At 38.7% G+C, this 18,943-nt stretch overlaps 1 protein-coding gene across 3 annotated transcripts in view; it reads left to right on the top strand.

Annotated features, from left to right (window-relative positions):
* The window catches only part of LOC5568475 (protein prickle), a 341,497-nt gene that overhangs the window by 242,229 nt on the left and 80,325 nt on the right, over nt 1-18,943 (top strand). The window contains exon 1 of one of the 3 annotated variants that reach the window (XM_021840293.1): nt 8,270-9,217. The exons of the other annotated variants lie outside the window; for them this stretch is intronic. Coding sequence (XP_021695985.1) covers nt 8,493-9,217 — 725 coding nt within the window. The 5' untranslated portion in view covers nt 8,270-8,492. Of the gene's footprint in view, nt 1-8,269; nt 9,218-18,943 lie in introns of those variants that run through there. 3 annotated transcript variants of the gene reach the window in all.

Below are 18,943 nucleotides of genomic sequence, written 5' to 3'. Positions count from 1 at the left end.
GTATGTTCTCCCAAGTAGGCGGGTGCGAACTTACTCACACTAAGCGAGTCTATCATATTTCGTTTGCATTGGCTTACACTCGTGAGGTGCTTCGTGGTGCGAACATTTCCGCCACTGTCGTAGTGGAGAATCACATACAAGCAAGCATGGGAAACACTCCGTTCCCCTCACTCGCTTCCACGCACAGTCGTAAGCGAGAGTGCCGTTTCTAACCAAACTGAACGTTTCAATTGCCAGTGTCCATTCTGCTTCATCGGCGAGCACTAAGTGAAACAAGAAACGACAATCAGATGCTACCAATTCTGAAAACCAAAAGCAATACCGATGATTGTTTACATTCTGATACCGTTCGAGTGGCAGGCGGGTTTGAGTGCTGATGAGCGTTTACTGGCTAGCAATATTCACTTCTCTTAATGTTCCTTCTGATTCTCGCTTTTACACAATCGGTTTCGACGGTTTCATTCTACACCGATGTGGGATGTTTAGAGGTGTGGTGGAATCATCAAGTAGTATTTGTGATAACTGCAGTTTTGAAGTGGTAGTTGTACAATGCCAACTTCAACGAGCCAAAACTGCACGAAGTTGCCGAAGATGACGTCATGTTTGGCATGCTGCGAACAAAATGTTTAGCCGGCTTTTTGTCACCATCAGCTGATTGTTTCGTTTACATCTTTTTCGTGACTAATACAAGCAAACACATATTAAGAGCCGGACTTTTTTTATAGTACATTGATTCTACATTCTTCCCAATCAGCTATCACTGATCATTCTGTTGCGTGTCCTACCTTGATACCTTGATGGCTACAGCGTAGCATCACGCCATTGCCGGGCGTATTGTAGAGCTCCATCTTCGTCGGTCTTGGGCGAAACTTCTCCAGTTGCCCCGAACGTTTAGGGTCGCCAGGTCCTCTTCCACTGCGTACAGCCAGCGTATTCGTGGTCTTCCCCGAAGCCGCCGACCTCTACCTGGTTCCCTGCGGAATATTATTTTCGCAATTCTTTCTTCCGACATTCGCACTAAGTGACCAGCCCACTGAAGTCTGCCGTATTTTACACGATTGATAATATTCGCATCTTTGTACACTTGATACAACTCGTGATTCATGCGTCTGCGCCACACACCATTTTCGAGTTTCCCACCGAGTATTATCCGCAGCACTTTACGCTCGAAAACACCGAGAGCTTTCCGGTCTGACTCTTTCAACGTCCACGCTTCGTGCCCGTAGAGAGCCACCGGAAGAATCAATGTTTTATACAGGGCGAATTTTGTTTCGGTTTGCAAGCTGCGGAACCTAAGCTGGTTACGTAGTCCGTAAAAGGCCCTATTCGCAGCCGCAACACGTCTTTTCACTTCGCGGAAACGTCGTTGTCACATGTCACAAGTGTTCCAAGGTAAACAAATTCTTCAACAACTTCAAACACATCCCCATCAAACACTACCTCAGCACTTACACCACCATGCCTGACTCTATCTCTACCTGCAACCATGTTCTTCGTCTTGGTAGAATTGATGGTCAGGCCTATCCTCGCTGTCTCCCTCTTCAGAGGCACGAAGGCCTCTTCCACTGACCTGCGATCGATTCCAATCAGGTCTATATCGTCCGCAAAGCCAAGGAGCATGTGCGACCTTGTGATAATAGTGCCATTTCTTTGCACGCCGGATCTCCTAATAGCACCCTCAAGTGCAATGTTGAACAGTAAATTCGAAAGTGCGTCTCCCTGCTTCAATCCGTCTAACGTCACGAACGAGGTTAACACCTCGTCTGCGATCCGAACACTTGATTTCGAACCATCCAGCGTTGCACGTATCAGCCTAATTAGTTTCGCCGGAAAACCATTTTCAAACATTATCTGCCAAAGCTCATTTCTTTTCACTGAGTCGTACGCCGCCTTGAAATCAATAAACAGATGGTGAGTCTGCAAGTTATACTCCCGGAATTTGTCTAGGATCATTCGCAAGCTAAGCATCTGGTTTTTGAACGGCCCTTACAAAAACCAGCTTGGTATTCGCCGACGAAGGACTCCTCGAGCGGTCGCAGTCTGTTAAACAGGATGCGCGACAGAATTTTGTACGCCGATTTCAGCAGGGTAATTCCTCTGTAATTGGCACACTCCAGTCTGTGCCCTTTCTTGTAGATAGGGCGGATGAGGCCATCCAACCAGCCGGTGGGCAATTCTTCGTCCTCCCATACCTTCAGAAGTACTCGGTGGATCGACTGGTAAAGCTGCTCGCTTCCGTGCTTGAGAAGCTCGACCGGGATATCGTCCTTCCCAGCAGCCTTACAGTTCTTCAGCTCGCTGATAGCCTTTTTAACCTCTCCTATGGTCGGTGGGTCCACAGCTTGATCGTCATCATCTATGTTCATCCTGTTCCTCGCTACATTTCCATTCTCACCGTTCAACAATTGCTGAAAGTGCTTCTTCCACCTGGCAGCCACCGCCGTTTTATCGGTCAGCAAATTCCCTTCTCGATCATTGCACATGGCGGGCACTGGTACGGTATTGTGCCGCGCACCATTGACCGTTGCATAAAATCTCCTCATATCATTCCGGTTCATGCATGGGATGGCAATCAGCAGTACATACTTCGCGCGAAAGAATATCCGCAAACACACCTGGCGACACCCGAGTGGCGATGCCTGCTCCCAAATAGACCACGTGCTGGTTGATGGGCGACATTTCTCAGATGTCATTGATGTCAGGACCTTCCGAGGCCCTTATATCGACTCGGATCATTATCTCGTTGTAGCTAAAATTCGGGCGCGGTTATCCAGCGTCATGAGTTCCGCAACACACAGAACGCTACGCTTCAATATACAACGCTTGTCGACTGATGGGGTAGCTGCGCAGTACCGTCAGCAACTAGACGAGAAGTTGGGAAGAGTCAACGTTGCTGGAGACGTCGACAGCCTGTGGGACCCTATCCACGAAGCTGTGACAACAACGGCGCGGGAAGTGATCGGCACTGGTCAACGACGAAGACGGAACGACTGGTTCGATGAAGAGTACCAGAGGGTGACAGACATGAAGAATGCCGTCAGAAGCCGTATGCTTGTGGCCGGTACCCGACAGAACAGAGAGCGGTACAGGGCTGCGAGAGCCGAAGAAAAGCGAATCCACCGCAGAAAGAAAAGGCAGAAAAAAAAAAAGAAAAATTATGGGTCTCCAGTAGATTTGAAGTTGCTCTATCTGATGCCGTTCTCAGGAATGTTCCAGCACGTCACAATGTTTAGCTACAGGTCACCAAAGTTGTATAAAACACTGTTTTTAATGATTTTTACATACAATGTAAAGTATGATATGTCATACTTTTTTGTTATCTAATTGATCTAGTATGCAATATATGACTTTAACTTTCATTTAAGATATAATTTGGTTGAAATTGCACGATTGAATTCAGATTCAACCGATTTTTCTACCATGCTTGCAGTCTCCATACAAAATTCTTCGTTTCTCTTACGAAACCAGCATACAATAACTGTTGTGCTTCTAAAGTATCATGATATTGATAATGATTGTTATACACATGAAGTTTGACTTCTGTGGCAAATAAAGCGAATCAATTGCCATACAAGCTGGCAAACTTGCTTGCAAGTTGGCTGAAAAACTCAAATTTTGCATTTTCAACAGTCAATATCTGCTGTGATATTCTTGAAAACGGCTTTGGATTTAGTAACCCTTAATTTAGTAAATAGCGGCATTTTTGTGCTTGAGACAAAACGTGTTCCGCAGTGTTAATAATAAATATTGAACAGATTACAGTGAAAGATAACAGTGGCTTGAAAGAAAAAAATCAGAATTTCAATATTTCGGTAATTTTTTTTATCGAATAATAAAAATAAATAAAACAAAGCCCAGTCGAAACATCGAAATACCTGTTTATAATTCATTGTTGTTTAACTTTCCATGCTTTTAATATTCATTTCATGTTATATCCAAGCAAGGGGTTTATTCAAGCTTTTAATACAGAGAAGGTGGGAAATTCATGACCGGATTTTGGTTTTCGGGACATAACTTGAAAAAATCAGCAGATTTTAAAAAGTTTCCAATGGTGTGCTTAGGAGGCTATCTTACAGAACTACCAGCAAAGGGATTCTGCAATTCTTATCTTCATATAGGAAACATGGCGTTTCAAAGAAAGTGTATAAAACCAGCATTTTAAATGTTGGTGGGGAGTTGACCTTCAAAATAAAATGTAACCAGTGCAAACGAAAAGTGTTTTAAAGCAAGAAACTGTGCTTTTCCAATATGTCAATATTCAATATCATGGTATGGCCATGTACCAAAATTTGAAGTAAGTCGAAATTACGTCAAAACTTTGCAGAGTGTGCGACGCAAATAATTCGAAAGACAGATTTTTTTTTAATTTTTTTGATAGATAAAATTATATTTTGTCGCAAGTGGTCAGCAATTCTCCACCCCACAATTTTTGTAAATAGTTGTATCAAAACGAATACATAGAGTCAAAGAATGTACATACAAAATTGTCTTTATGAATTGAAAACCACTTGTAAGTGTGCAATGAACTTATCGGTTTTAAAAACAGGCGTAAAAGGAAACACTAAATATCAAATAACGGTATCTGAATTATTGTAGTGGTCATCAACTTCTCATCTTCCCCTACAATGATTCTGGAAACGGATTTTAATGTTTGATCTCAGTACATGATTTTTTGAAAGCTTCGAATTCCTTCGGAAGGACAAATTTGGTCCGAGAATGCTGGAGTGTAGGGTTCAGAAGAATACCCTAAAAAAAAAAAATTTTTTTTTTCAACATATTTCGAGTGACACACTTTCTATAATTATTATTGTCAAGTTGCTTGGACAGTCACAGACAGTCACATCAGTCAAACAGTAATAGTGATTGTTGACGTTTGAATTCTAATCTTTTCATAAGAGGGTCTACGTTTTTTATGGACTATTATTTCAATTGATAATGTTACAAATTCGTGAATCCTCCTCACCTCTAAAATGCTCCATTATTATTGAATGATTCCTAAGCATCTTTACAGTAAGCTTAAACATACTTTTTCATGACTGATACTTTATACTTCGTAGTTTTAGATCTATGTTTAAGCAATTATCAAATATTAAATTAGTAAGTTCAATGTTTTCACCATCTTTTGATACAAAAAAAAAATGATTTGAAAGCATGATTTGCACAATATACTCGCTTCAAGGAAGCCGTTGGAGTCCTTTGCTCTTCCACACGGGTAAAAATCAGAATCCAAAAACAATATTATGACTCATGAATCTTAGGGGGTGCGAAGTGGATATCAGCAAGCAGCCAGGCTGCTGTCAAGTTAAAATTTTCCTCAAAATGATCCGAGTAAGCCTAGGAGTGTGTGGCCATTGTTTCGTCACGCTAAAAACTGCTGTACATTTCATGCGACACAAAACTATCAACTGTTAAAAAAAACATTTACTTGGTCTTATTGATGCGTAAGATTTTCAAAACTTTTTCGAAATATATTTTTAACTAACATACGGTCAGAAACTATCTGATTCAGCTACTTTATTGAACTTATTTCCAAACTGCAGAAGCTTTGTGTGAAGTACTTTAAGTGTGCATCTGGCGAGACAAACAAACAACGGTTAGCACTGGTAGAAAAAAAAATGTGTTCAAATTGAATGACCATGACGCGTTATGTTTTTGTTGCGGATTGCCCGGATTCATGAATCACATGCCTAAAATCATAAGTCGCGCATCCGTTTATGATCGACAACATAAAATAAATAAAAAGCTAGAGCGAGATTCGAACCAAGAATCTTCTGATTGAAGAGTCCCTTATCATACCACACTACCACTAATCAAGTTGAATTTCAGGTGATCGAAAAGAATCAAATGATGCAATGCACCCTGTTTAGTGTTGTCACTCTGGATGTTACGCTTATCATGACCTAACCAAATCATGAATTTCATGACTTGTAAATCAAGATTTGGGAATCAGATTTTTTTCCGTGCAGAAGAGAACACTGGGAGTTTGAAAAATTACAAAAGTCCTAGGGGTCATCTAGGAATAACGCATCATTTTCACTGGTTTATTTTTTACAATTATTAAAAAAAAATTCAAAGAGCTCACACTGTTAAGAATAATGTATATCTGGAAACAATGATCTCAAATTTAGAGTAGAGACGCTTGTGTATCTCATGTTTTGAATGCCTAATGCAAACTTGTAGTTACTTTATTGAGTCACAAGTATTTTGAAGCATGTGAATATTCTTTCCAAAATAGCTCAAAACCTACAAATCACGATTACCCACGACTCCCTCCGTTGGAATATTTTCAAATTCGCAGAGAAGATGCTTGAATTCTATATCGTTTTGACATGACATTTTTTCGTCAAAAATGCTTTCATGCACACCGTGTTCGCCTTAAATGCTTGATGACGGCGGTCCACCATGGATTTGATGGCGTCATTGCGTAAAGATAAATGGGTTTCGTGGCCGCGATGAGGGGGCTAATGCTACAGGGAGAAAAAAAAACCACTGAAGATCTAGGTTGGTTTCGAGGCTGTAAAACAAGTGTTTGTTTCGGAGTGGATGCTTTGTTCGAAGTGTGAACTTCCTACTTTGTGTTGTGTGATGTAATGGAACTGGATATTTTGTTTGGACAGATTGAATGGAGCCCATGGTTGATTAATGCTGTTGGTGATAAAAGTTTAAACGTCTATTGTGGTGTTACAACAGCGCCCACCCAGTACGCCTTGATCACACTAAACAGAAGCTCTGTTCGATGACACAGCTCAAACTTGCTTGAAGCTGCTCAAACCTGCTTGGTTTTTTTTGGCAACACTCATTTAAATGATTTCTTGGCAAACGTTTTTCGTTTAGGTATACAGCGTCAATTTAATACTAGTTTTATGCTGCCAAGGTTGCAGTTTATCACAATCAATGGTATAAAAATCTAATAGATTCAACGAGGGTGTTATAAAAGCTACTTCCGCATCAATGATTCTGGTCAAGACAATCGAAAACCAAACAAATTATAAAAGTGATCGTTATTTCAGCATCAAATATGAATTAGATTGAAGCCATTCAAGTAACATGTTAAAAAACTCAAACATGTCAATTATTAAACAGAAATAGTGGCTTTTCAGTAAGAGAAATCCTTCAAAACAAGTTTATTTCGCTCATAATTTCTCGAACTTATTCCATTATCAATGAAATCTTGAAATTTATGGACGTCAAAAACGTCCACTCAAAGTGTCACCTTAAAACATCACATTATTAGTGTCCATCTGCCCCCGGTGATAAGACTCTTTTGTTTCCTCATTAGCCCTCTCATTGTGTCGCTGCCCATGAAACAAAGTGGAATTCTCTCCATCAACGCCCTAACGAAACACAATAAATAAAGATCATCTGCATTTCAAAATAGCCTCCGTGGTCACTATAACTAGCTAATGGAAAATCTGTATCCGTTGAAGTTGGTATCTGTAGCTCGACTTTCTGCACAAATGGAGAAATTCGCCTATCAGCTTATAAGGATCATCTTAAAGCTGACTGCTTCTGAACTGGTTTGGATCGGTTTGGAGTGGGAATGCTACGTAAGAAATCGAAAGAAAAGATAGCATCCTTCAACTGAGCTGTTGATTATTTTTTACATAATTAAAACTCGCTCATGGTGGTTCGGTTTTGGACAAATGTCGGCCAAAACCTCAAACTCTAAATGGTAAATATTGTTGTATTTTTGTTTGACAAACTAGTATATTTGACATATTTTTTGCCATATTGAAGCATTATGGTATTTTAATTTCTAATGCACTGTTATCCCCCTGATATGATCAGAGCTATAACAGTAGATGACTAACAGACTCTCATGAGGTGTAGCGAATCATGATTGTTACAGAGAGAGATAAATGAGCGATACTATCAATTTTCTCAGGTTAGGTAAAATATCATTATATAGAACAGGGACTCCCTATGACTGTAATTTGATTTTGATATTTGACTATCTTCGAACCACTATGCAGCTCCGGCTTACCACAAAACAACGAAAAGAATGCAAACGCTTTTGAGATCTTCTTCTGCCGCTAGCGCGCGCGTAAAACAACAGTAAGATGACGACGGCGATGGGCAATGCCTATAACATTAAACGTAACGATTTATTCAATGTTCAACATCATCGCACTGGTGCCGCAGTTACAAATTGGACATTGAGTCAGCAGAAGAAATGTGGCATTGCAGAGGGCTTCATGGCAGGAGGAGGGAGGAAGCTAGTAGAATTTTATATCACTTGGCTTAATTAAAATAATTACCAACAGACACTTGTTGTTGTAGCAGCAAGTAGATCCAGTAGGCCGTGAAGAAATCCAAGAGTGCGCCTTGCCGAGAGATAACAAGGTGGGCGGACTAATGTTACATTGTTCCGTCGAACTTAGTAGGCGGAGGTGGCGGCGAGTAGCTAACTAGTAAGGCCGCGAAACAAGGTGACGCTAGAATTTGTGCATACAAGTGTGAAGACAAGTGGAAGAAGAAAACGTGAGTGTGAAATGAGTACAAATGACACGACCAAGACTGCTTCCAGTAACCACCAGGTCGGTCAGGTCGGTAAGCAATGGTGGAAGGTGTGCTTCCTGTATGGAAACCAGGAGAAGTACTATCGGCAGATCTACGCTAAGGCGGCTTCGGAAAGGATTGCTCAATCGCAGCAAAATGGCAACGCGGTGAATCAAGGCAAGTCAGCGATCATCTTCCCGACCAAGCAGCATCGTCCCATTTTGGTGACAGGGAAAAAAGACTCCGATGCAGATCGACCTGCTCCAACGTCCAAGAAGCGAGTTACCGTTCTGGATGATTCGTTTCTCCTGGGGGTCAGTGAAGATGAGCAACGGTCGGACAGTGGCATCAACATCGATGCCTCAAATCAACCCGATGAACCTCCACCGCTGGTCAACCGTGGGATGCGTCGTAACTTCCATCTGAGTAGTGAAGAACTACGAATGTTGAACTCGGATCGACCAGCGTCTCTTCTACCCAGTGGGGGACATACGGTACAATCAAGTCCGCCTCCGGTGCCGCCAGCAGCGCCAACAAATCCATCTCCCATTGTGATGAACCGACCGATCTCCTCCAGTGGGAACTCACAAATTACTCCCAATTCATCATCATCATCTTCGCCGGTGGTGGTTGGCGCGATTTCTAGAAGCACGCTGCCTGGACACTGCCCGGACGTTCTGGTTCCAACCTCAACGGCAGCCAACTCGACCAGCCAAACGTGAGTAAATATTTGCAATTATCTCAGCATTTCGTTTCTCGTCGTAGCCAAAGATTCGTTTCTTTTTCTCATGAGACCAAACACAAACAGAAAACCGAGCATAAGCAAACTATAGTTTCACCTACCGACTTTAGCATGGGACATGGAAATGAGGTCTTGGCTTCTTTTTTTTTTCGGGGACATTAACATACGAAAATATTAGCCAGATCCACCCCGTTCGGTCGTTTAACCCTTTGTCTGTGTTTTGGGGTCAATATAAGTCTAGAAAATTTTAAAGGGTCTTATTTCAATTATTTTGAATGGATTGTTACGCTTTGCTGAATCCCACTCTCCCTAAAAGCGTGACGTACATGATAGACAACTCTTATGAAAAAGGTTCCAAAAATTACGAAATTTTGAGTCTTTAAACGGTTATATCTCAGCAACAGCTCCATAGGTATAGAATAATACATTCTTCAGTAAAGGTTTCCAACATGCTATACACTTTGATTTTCACCGAATGATGACGCTAACTCAGAAAATTTTTCTTTATGAAGCCCACATATACAGTATTGGACAAAACATTTGCAACTTTTTCGATTTTCCATACAAAATGGTCAACTTTGGAGGCTTAGATCTCGGACATAACAGAACAGACATAACTTGAGTTTTACATATATTTTCAGAGATTTAACTAATCATTGGTTACGTCAAGTTATGTCTGATAGGCTGTGAAAATTTCTTCAAATAATTGAGATCTAAGCCTCCAAAGTTAACCATTTTGTATGGAAAAACGAAAAAGTTGAAAATGTTTTGTCCAATACTGTATTACGCGTTGCAAGAAAACTTTTGATTCCGACAAAATACAGGGTTATTGATCGCTAAATTTCCCATCAGAATCATCATAGTACCCGGTGACTTATTTTCGTTTATTCTAGTTGAATTGTCATGATTAATTTGATCGGCAAGACGGATTTCGCGCATAACTTCGTCAAAAACTTTCAAAAAATGATTGAATCATTGATTAAGCAATAACTATATAAGGGCTGCGTAGATGGGGATCATACACATTGAAATATATAGCATATGAGCGACTTACAGCTAATTTCTTCTAAAACGGTCTTTCGTGGCAATGATCCCCATGGGTTAACTCCAACAATCACATAAATGAAATTGATGTGCATGCCAGATATCTCGCTATTTAACAAAAATAACCAACTAACTCAACTCTCATGTACAAAAGTAAACTTTTAACCCCGTCTTACATTAAATCCGTGGATGACTAGGGATTAATTGTGTTGCACCATATGCATGAAGACCGTGGCTTACAAAGTTTAAGATTTAAGACTTTGCAATTTGAAAAATAATGAGCACGATGAACGTTTGCTAATGAAAACATACTGAACAAAATAATGTGCCACACTTTAACTATCTAATCCATCTGTTGTGAATCTGTTATGTCGATTGGTCGGCGTTAAGTCAGAGTGGACCAAGTGACATTTTTGATATTTTGAGAAAAATGGGTTTAAAGTCTAACACTCTGTAATTTTTGAACTTGTTTAAATTTTGGTTCAATATTCCTACACGTCTTTGTGTTACTTTCAAACAATATAATGTGAAGTATTAATCATGAAAAATCATAATCCAAACCACTAATAGAACGATTTTTTGATGGATTATGTGTACTTGGTCCACTCTGACTGAACTCAAGACCACCTTTCAGTGAGTTGGTTCACTCTGACTGAACAATTACTCGGAAAATAACAATCATTTAATGCTTGCATGATCAAATTGGGTGCATATCTCTAAGATGAACAGATTATCAAGACCCTTCGACACCAGTATCGTAAATTCTTAAATAATCCATATAGTAAATACCGAAATCAGTGGCATTACGATAGCTTGAAAATTAAGGTTTCGCAGGGTCAGAGCATTGAAGACCAGAAATATTCAAATATGCGTTCAGTCAGAGTGGACCAAGTGAAAATCTTGAGTACCGACCAAAATATGCTGGTCCAATAAACGGGTCCTAGGACATACCATACATACACCATAATACTACCATAAACTTCTATCGGACTCTGTCATTTAGTAAAAGAAAATGCAATAATCAATAATTTTATTGCTTTTCAACACTTGGTCCGCTCTGTCTGCACAGAATTTGTTGCAATTTCTGACCACCCATCTGAATATGGTAAATGGTCAAAATCAAAATCGAATGCATCGAATTAAGAAATATTTATGAATTTCTACTGATGGATAAGTAGAAAAATGATTCAATGTCGCAAAATTTGATAAATCTCCTAAAATGTTTTTCATTTCCTCGCATTCCTCATCGCGCTGATCATTTTCGCTGTTATGGTAATAAGCACTTGGTCCACTCTGACTGCACACTTTTATCGATTTTTATTGATCATCCAAAGTAAATTCATTATATATCTCATGCAGTTTACAGCATTCTTCAAATCTGATCAAAGTGTAACGTAGGTAAGGTAATTTCGCATCTAATGAGAGAATAATCCATTTTTTCCAAGTTTTGTACTTGGTCCCCTCTGACTTAACGGCGATCAATTGAATCATACTGCCACTGGAAACTGGAAACTGCAATGCTTACTGTGGTTCATTTGCTCTATGCGGAGATTTCTCGCTGCGCGTTATTTCCGCGAGGTAATCCAAATTTTTAAATTTCCCCGTAATAAGTTATGTCATCCTACATCTGAAGATTCTATACCTCCATGAATACATGTTCCATGACTCCATCGACTCATGGAACCATATTAAAAACGAAATTTCACAGCTACCACAGGAACCATCCTCCCTCAAAGCAGCTTTCCATAGGATTCCTGTTGCATGACTCGATATCTCCGTGAGTCATTCAATATAAACTCATCGAGGTTTAACTGTATTCCATTAATTGAAAGGCTACAGATGAGTTTTATCCAGTTCGATATTTTGCCACTAAAAGACACTAGCGAATCTTCTTTTTAGTCTAAGAGCTGTATATCTTATTAGTTTGCAATAAACAAACTAGGAGATGCTAATTAGCATCCAATATTTCAAACTCATTTACCTCATTATTGAGGAAGACTAGTGCCTTCGGCAAAGTTGTTCTTCAGTTCAACACTATCGAGTCACATCATGTTCATAGTCAGGCTTGATAATTCTCCTAAACATCGTCAGAGTTCGTTGACATACTCTAGAGCAGCGTGCCTTTGCCTCTTTGCGATGGAGATAAAAAATGCTAAGCAGAGAGGGAACGAAAAATGAGCGAGGAAGATGCAGCGTAAAATTCCATCAAAAATGATTGCCATCACAACTCTCCGAGGAATGTCTTGTTCGGGCGGGAAGCTTTGAAGCGTGAGTAAAGGTGAGCATCGCAACAAGAGAAAGAGAGAGTACCAGATAAAATCCTCGCTTTTTTGTACCCTCACTCGAATCGCTTAAGGGCCTGTGTTGAAAATTTTGTGTTCAATTTTTTCTCCTCGGAAAAACGGCAAAATCGCCTCCTCTTTGCATCGCAGAGAAGTTTCTATCAAGCCTGTTCATAGTTGATTTCTCCATTCTCTGTAACTTCGAGAATATGGTAAACAAAACAAAACAAACCTGAGGCTTCAAAAAATGAAATGCAGAGTATGTGAGAATCGGAAGTTTGATGGAGTTGTGATAATGTTTGTTTTTCTTTTTTAATTGTTTACGCTTTTTATTGTCACGAAATTCGATAGTTAATACAGTCAAATCTACATAAGTCGATATTGAAGGGATCATCGGGCTACAGAACACAAAACTAGTAAAACTGGGATCTAAGAGACCATCTAGTTAGCCATGAAACCCAACTTTTACTATGGTTTTCTAACTCACGGTGTTTTGATTTTGATCCGAGTAAGCCGATCGAACCATTTTCAGCGAGTTAAAAATTCTTGAACCATAACAGTTCATGGCTCATCGGAATTGGAGAGCCAATCACTTGCTCGCTCAGTACGTGACGAGAGAGCGTTCAAGAGCAGCGACTCTGACAGATAACATAGGCAGCGAACCCATCGGGAAATTTATGTTTTTCATTGAATTGGCGATAATTTACATGTTTGCTGGTAATGCAACCCTAAGCAACATAATTATAATCTATTGGTTGGCCGCAACCATAACACAGAAAATGGAACAGCAGGCTCTAATGAGCATCAAACATTTCAAACCGATTCTAGTTAAACACGAACAGGATAGCCGCACAATTGTCCAGTTTTATAAAAATCTTGCAAAACCCTATTTTCAAACATGTTGTTATAAGGTTTTGAAGTTTACATGTACACGACGAAACACGGGTCAAATGTACAAATTGGAATTGAAACTGCGAAAAGAAAACACGTGCTCCGTTGGGGATCGAACCCACGACTCCCTATTCGCTAGATGGCCGCTTCAACCTGCAAGCTGCGGAGTCCCTTGAGAGACCCCGATGCTCGAAGGCGAACTGAAATCGATTTCCCCAAAGCACATGGGATCATCATTTCGCAGTCGATATATGAGATGTACACGCAGTCGATATATGAGATGTGTACGCAGTCGATATATGAGATGTACATTTGTACATTTGGATATATGAGATGTACATTTGACACATACATTATTTACTAGTGGTCCCGGCAAACTTCGTTTTGCCATCAAGTAGGCTGCTGTAAAACGTCATATAATCCCCCATACAAAATGACACATTAGTCTTCCCCGGTTTTCTCGATTATTTCGCAGACTTTCCCAAACTTTTTTTTCGCACGAACACGTCGCATCCCTTGCCGTGTGCAACTGTGAAAAACTGGCGCCAATCCGTTCATCCGTTCTTAAGTTATTTCGTGACATACAAACACCACTCCATTTTTATTTACAGTGAAACCTCCATGAGTCGATATTGAAGGGACCATCGACTCACGGAAATATCGAGTCATGGAACAGCAATCCTTTGGAAAGCTGCTTCTAGGGAACATCATAGTAGCCATGAAATTTTGCTTTTAGTATGGTTCCATGAGTCGATATCGAGTCATGGAACATCGACTCATGGAGGTATCACTGTATATAGAAGATTACACGTGGGTTCATTTCGCAGTTTCGATTTCAAATTGCACATTTGACACGCGTTTCGTCGTGTACATGTAACCTTAAAAACTTCAAAACCTTACAACAGCAAGATTCTTAAGGCGGGAATTGCCTACAACCTGATCATTAATTGGCTGTGCAATTTCAAACATGTTTTTCGTTGAAAAGCAAAGTCAAATATTCAACTACAATATCGAATTGTTAATAACGCTTAAAAAATATTTAAAAGAAAATAGTTTTTCTTCGTGTTTTGACCTTAAATAGGGGTACAAATCAAAAAATCATAATTTTTGCTATTAAAATCATGTTTTTTATCTTCACCAAACCTTACTCAATTTTAGTTTGTAGCATAAGTTTTTTTTCTGTTCAGTAACTCTTTTTACCTAGATTTAACTTTCCCGGATGCAAATTTACTTTCGTCTGTCGTTAACCCCATTAAATTAACAGCTATCATTGTAAGTACGTAAAATAATAAAAGGTCTAAAAGCTCTTTCAAGTCTAAGGAATCGATTAGAGAAGAATGCTCTTGCTTAAGTTTGCCTAAACATTCGTTTTGGGGAGAAGTTGAGAGCCTCAAAATGTATAGAAAACTGCAATTTTGTTCTATGAAAACCAAGAAATGATGAATTTGCCCCAAATACAGTGTGCAAACCTGAACCATGTTCCACAACACTTGTCATGATCAAAACTGGTCTAATATTGAGAATATGTAATTTTTGTCATGAATTCTTGTTTCTGGACCAGTGTGAGCCGTACACCAAACGAAAATTTTCGTTGAAAATACCTACAACTAAGTTATCAGCGTTACTATGCATACATTTTGCAATGTTAACACTTGTTCTCCATAGTTGCCGAATACAATCAGTAATCAGAATTGTACTGTAAATCGAATCGAATCGAATATGGAGTTTCAAGTTTTTGCTAGAATCTCTTGAAAGAGTAAAGAGTTTTCTCATCAAACCCAGGTTTATCAATTTTCACTTTTTATTTTTTTTTTTAGATTTTGTTTTGTACGCTCTCTGAGACATTCAAATCGAATATGGAAAAACATTATTGGTTTCCTCTCTAAATAATATATTTTTCATTATGTATTTCTATTACTTTATTACTTTATTATTACTAGTTGTCCCGGAAAACTTTGTCTTACCATCAAATAGGCTGTCGAAAAACATTTAAAAATTTCCCACAAGGTGACATTTTAGATTTTTTTTTGTTTTTCTGACTGTTCCGAAGAATGTCTTACACATATTCTTCACACGAAAACGTAGTAAACCACGCCGAACACAACAGTGAAATTATTATGTAAATTCGTTGACCCGTTCTAAAGCCACTTCGTGACATACGAACACCATTCCATTTTTATTTATATAGATAGACTAGTGGTTCCGTCAAATTTCGTTATGTTTTCCTCCATACAAAATGACGCATCCGTCTTCTCCCGTTTTCTCGAAAATTCCGGAGACTTTACTAATTTTTTTCTCGCACAGTCACGTCGCATCCCTTGTCGAGTGCAACACTGAAAAACTAAGGTCAATCCGTTCATCTGTTCTCAAGCCATTTCGTGACATACAAACACCGCTCCGTTTTTATTTATTTAGAAGATGTCGAGATCTTTAGCGAAATTTATTATTTTCAGCACAGCAAAAGTCTTAAAAATGAACAAATTAAATAAATGTTTAGTTTGTTCAAGTAACCACAATTCAAAACTCTTTGCAACAACTTAGAGTAACATCTTTTTTGAACAACTCTGTGAAACTAAACATTATATATACTTCCCAATTGGATTAAATGGACAAATTGATATAAAATTTGCGAATTGGCGCGTTACCCCGACACCACGAGAAGACTCATGGACGCAGATTTATCCTTTTAGCTCAATAATCACGTGGTCCAATAACATCTTTTTTTTCTTTATTTTTAATACAAAAATTGCCTCAAGTATCGAAGGTTGCACTTAATTGTAATTCATGTCAAAAAAGGAGAAAATGAGGTTTGTTTGATGATTGTTACTATCTTTATTGAAGTGGCTTTTCGCCCTAGATAAGTTCACCCTTAAGGTTTGTTGAGCGCTGTAACTCTTCTTTGTTTTACAGAGTAGATTTATGCAGTTTACCCAGACAACCAGAACGTACGCATGACGAAATCACCTTTTGCGTTATGCGATGTTTACATGCGCAAACTTTCACGTATAAGATGTTGCGAAAAGGCCTTATGCGTACAAAAGTGGAGGCGATATTCGTGCATATTTTATATGATGGAAAATAACATGCAATGCGAGTGTGTAAATTTTATTGTGAACTAGTCTGTACTCTTATGGGACTTAATTTGTGATAACAATGTTGATTTGACAGCTGCTACGGATTGATCCGACTTGTTTTGTACGAGTATACGGAACGAAACGAAATGTACGTATGAACTCATAAAATAGCGTTTTATGCGAGGAAACTCATCGGTCGAACGATATCATCCACCATGTAGTGCGGGTGTGATGAAATTTGTGTAACTAAACGACTTTTTTCGTTAACTGTTATGTGACTTCTGGTTGTCTGGGTACTTAACTAATGATTTAACAATCAGTATTTTCCAAAAATATATTTTTTATTTTATCAAAATTGGAATGTTTGTTCTGATATGGCAAAAAAACTTAGAATTGTCCTCCTTTTTCAAAACCATTAATGCATAATGTCCTTCTTTCTGAAATATTCTATGTAGAACCATTCAAAAATCAAGTTATAGAACGTCATAATCGTTTAGGACAGTGCTTCCCAAAATTTTTTTTGCCGTTTGGCTCCCTTGAGGTCAATGTCCTTTGAAATTGCCCTCTGATGTATTGTTATAAGCTGCGAATATACACTTCTCGTCATAAATACGGACTCGCTAGAAAAAGTATTATAACACAAAGCTAAATATTGAATCACCCTGAACAGTTTAGCATCATCTCAATACAGGCACATTCATGATGCTGTATCTTGATACATCTATCTATATAAATAAAAATGGAGTGGTGTTTGTATGTCACGAAATGGCTTAAGAACGGGACAACAGATTTGCAAAATTCTTTCACTGTTGTGTTCTTGAAGGGTTCCGATGTGTTCGTGTGACAAAAAAACTTAGGGAAGTTCTCGGAAAATTTGGTAAAGCTGGAGAGTACTAATATGTCGTTTTGTATGGGAAGTTTCATGACAGTTTTGTACAGCCTACTTGATGGCAAGGCGAAGTTTGACGGGACCACTAGTCTATAATAATAATCTATAACGCTGCAGTTTTCAGCAAAGTTCTTCAAGGACATTCGGAAAACAAATAGTTTGGTTCGCAATTTTGCCTCTAGTTGGCGTTAGTGATAATGTAAAATTGAGCATTTTAAGCATGTTTTATCTTGTGATCCACGTGAGATAGAAAAATCTAGTCAAGGACATCCGGAAGATAGACCATTTGGTTAAAAATGTTGCTGCTAGATGGTGCTAATATGTACGTAAAGTTGAACATTTTGAGCAAGTTCTAACTTGTGATCTATATGAGACACTAAAGTTCGTCTCTCCGGCAAAGTTATTCAGAAAGTCGAGGGAATCCGAAAACAGGTAATTTGGTTCAAAATGTTGCCGCTAGGTAGCGCTAGTGACCAGATAAAACTGAGCATTCTCATTTAGCTTTTTCTTGTGATCCAAATAAGATAGAAGGATTGAGTTGTCGGAAAAGTTGTTCAGAGACTCAAGGACATTGGAAATGTAAATCGTTTGCATTTTAAATTTGCCGCTAGGTAGCACTTGTAAGCATATTTATTCAAATAAGTTGTACCTTGGGAATCAGAAGACAAATAAAGTTTAAGTCTTCGACAAAGTTGTTCAGAGGCATCCGGAAAACAGGTTGATTTATAATTTTTTAACTTGATACACGTTCTATCTCATAATTTTCATAAGAAATAGTGTTCAAAAAGATCAAAGAATCCGAAAGGCAAACAGTTCGTAATTTTAATAGGGAAAATGTACCAGTTATGGCCATAATGGTTCCCTATTTGGCCATATGTGAAATTTAGACAGTTTTCACATATATAATCTATGTGATGGTTTCAACAACAAGATATATCTTAAATCTTTTTATTTCAACACCCGAAACTTTTCAAAATGTGAAGACATTCAAGAAATCACCTATGGCGAAATAGGGAACCACTATGTCCATAACTGGAACACCTACCCTATGTTGAATTACGAATTTTAAGCTAGTTTTGTATTGTGATCTTTGGGAAATAGCAAGTTCGAGTATTCGGCGAAGAAGATAGTCAAAGAAATCTGGATGATGCCGTTATAAAACACATAATCAGTTTTACCGCGGTCCAAAGCAGCCAACTTTTAATTTAGTGCCTCAATCATTTATCGAGATATGAAGGATTGACTGTTATTAAATTTCATGATTTTGATTAGGTTATCCAGAATGTTTTTCAGATAGCGTTTGGCATTTGTAAGTGATTAATGTCAGAATCACATCATATTCAAGTGATTCAGGTCTGATTTATTGCATATTCAAGGGTTTGAGTGATTCAGGCTTGATTCACTTAATTTACAAGTGATTCATGTCTGTATTACTTCGTATTCCAGTGTTTAAAGTTTGATTCATTTCATTTTTCAGTTATTTGGATCTGGTTTGCTTCATATTTGCGGAAATCAGGACAAA

This window comes from Aedes aegypti, chromosome 2 (assembly GCF_002204515.2).
Source record: "Aedes aegypti strain LVP_AGWG chromosome 2, AaegL5.0 Primary Assembly, whole genome shotgun sequence".
Taxonomy (NCBI): Eukaryota; Metazoa; Arthropoda; class Insecta; order Diptera; family Culicidae; genus Aedes; species Aedes aegypti.
The sequence above is the reverse complement of the archived record's forward strand: the minus strand, read 5'-3'. Positions and strand labels throughout refer to the sequence as shown.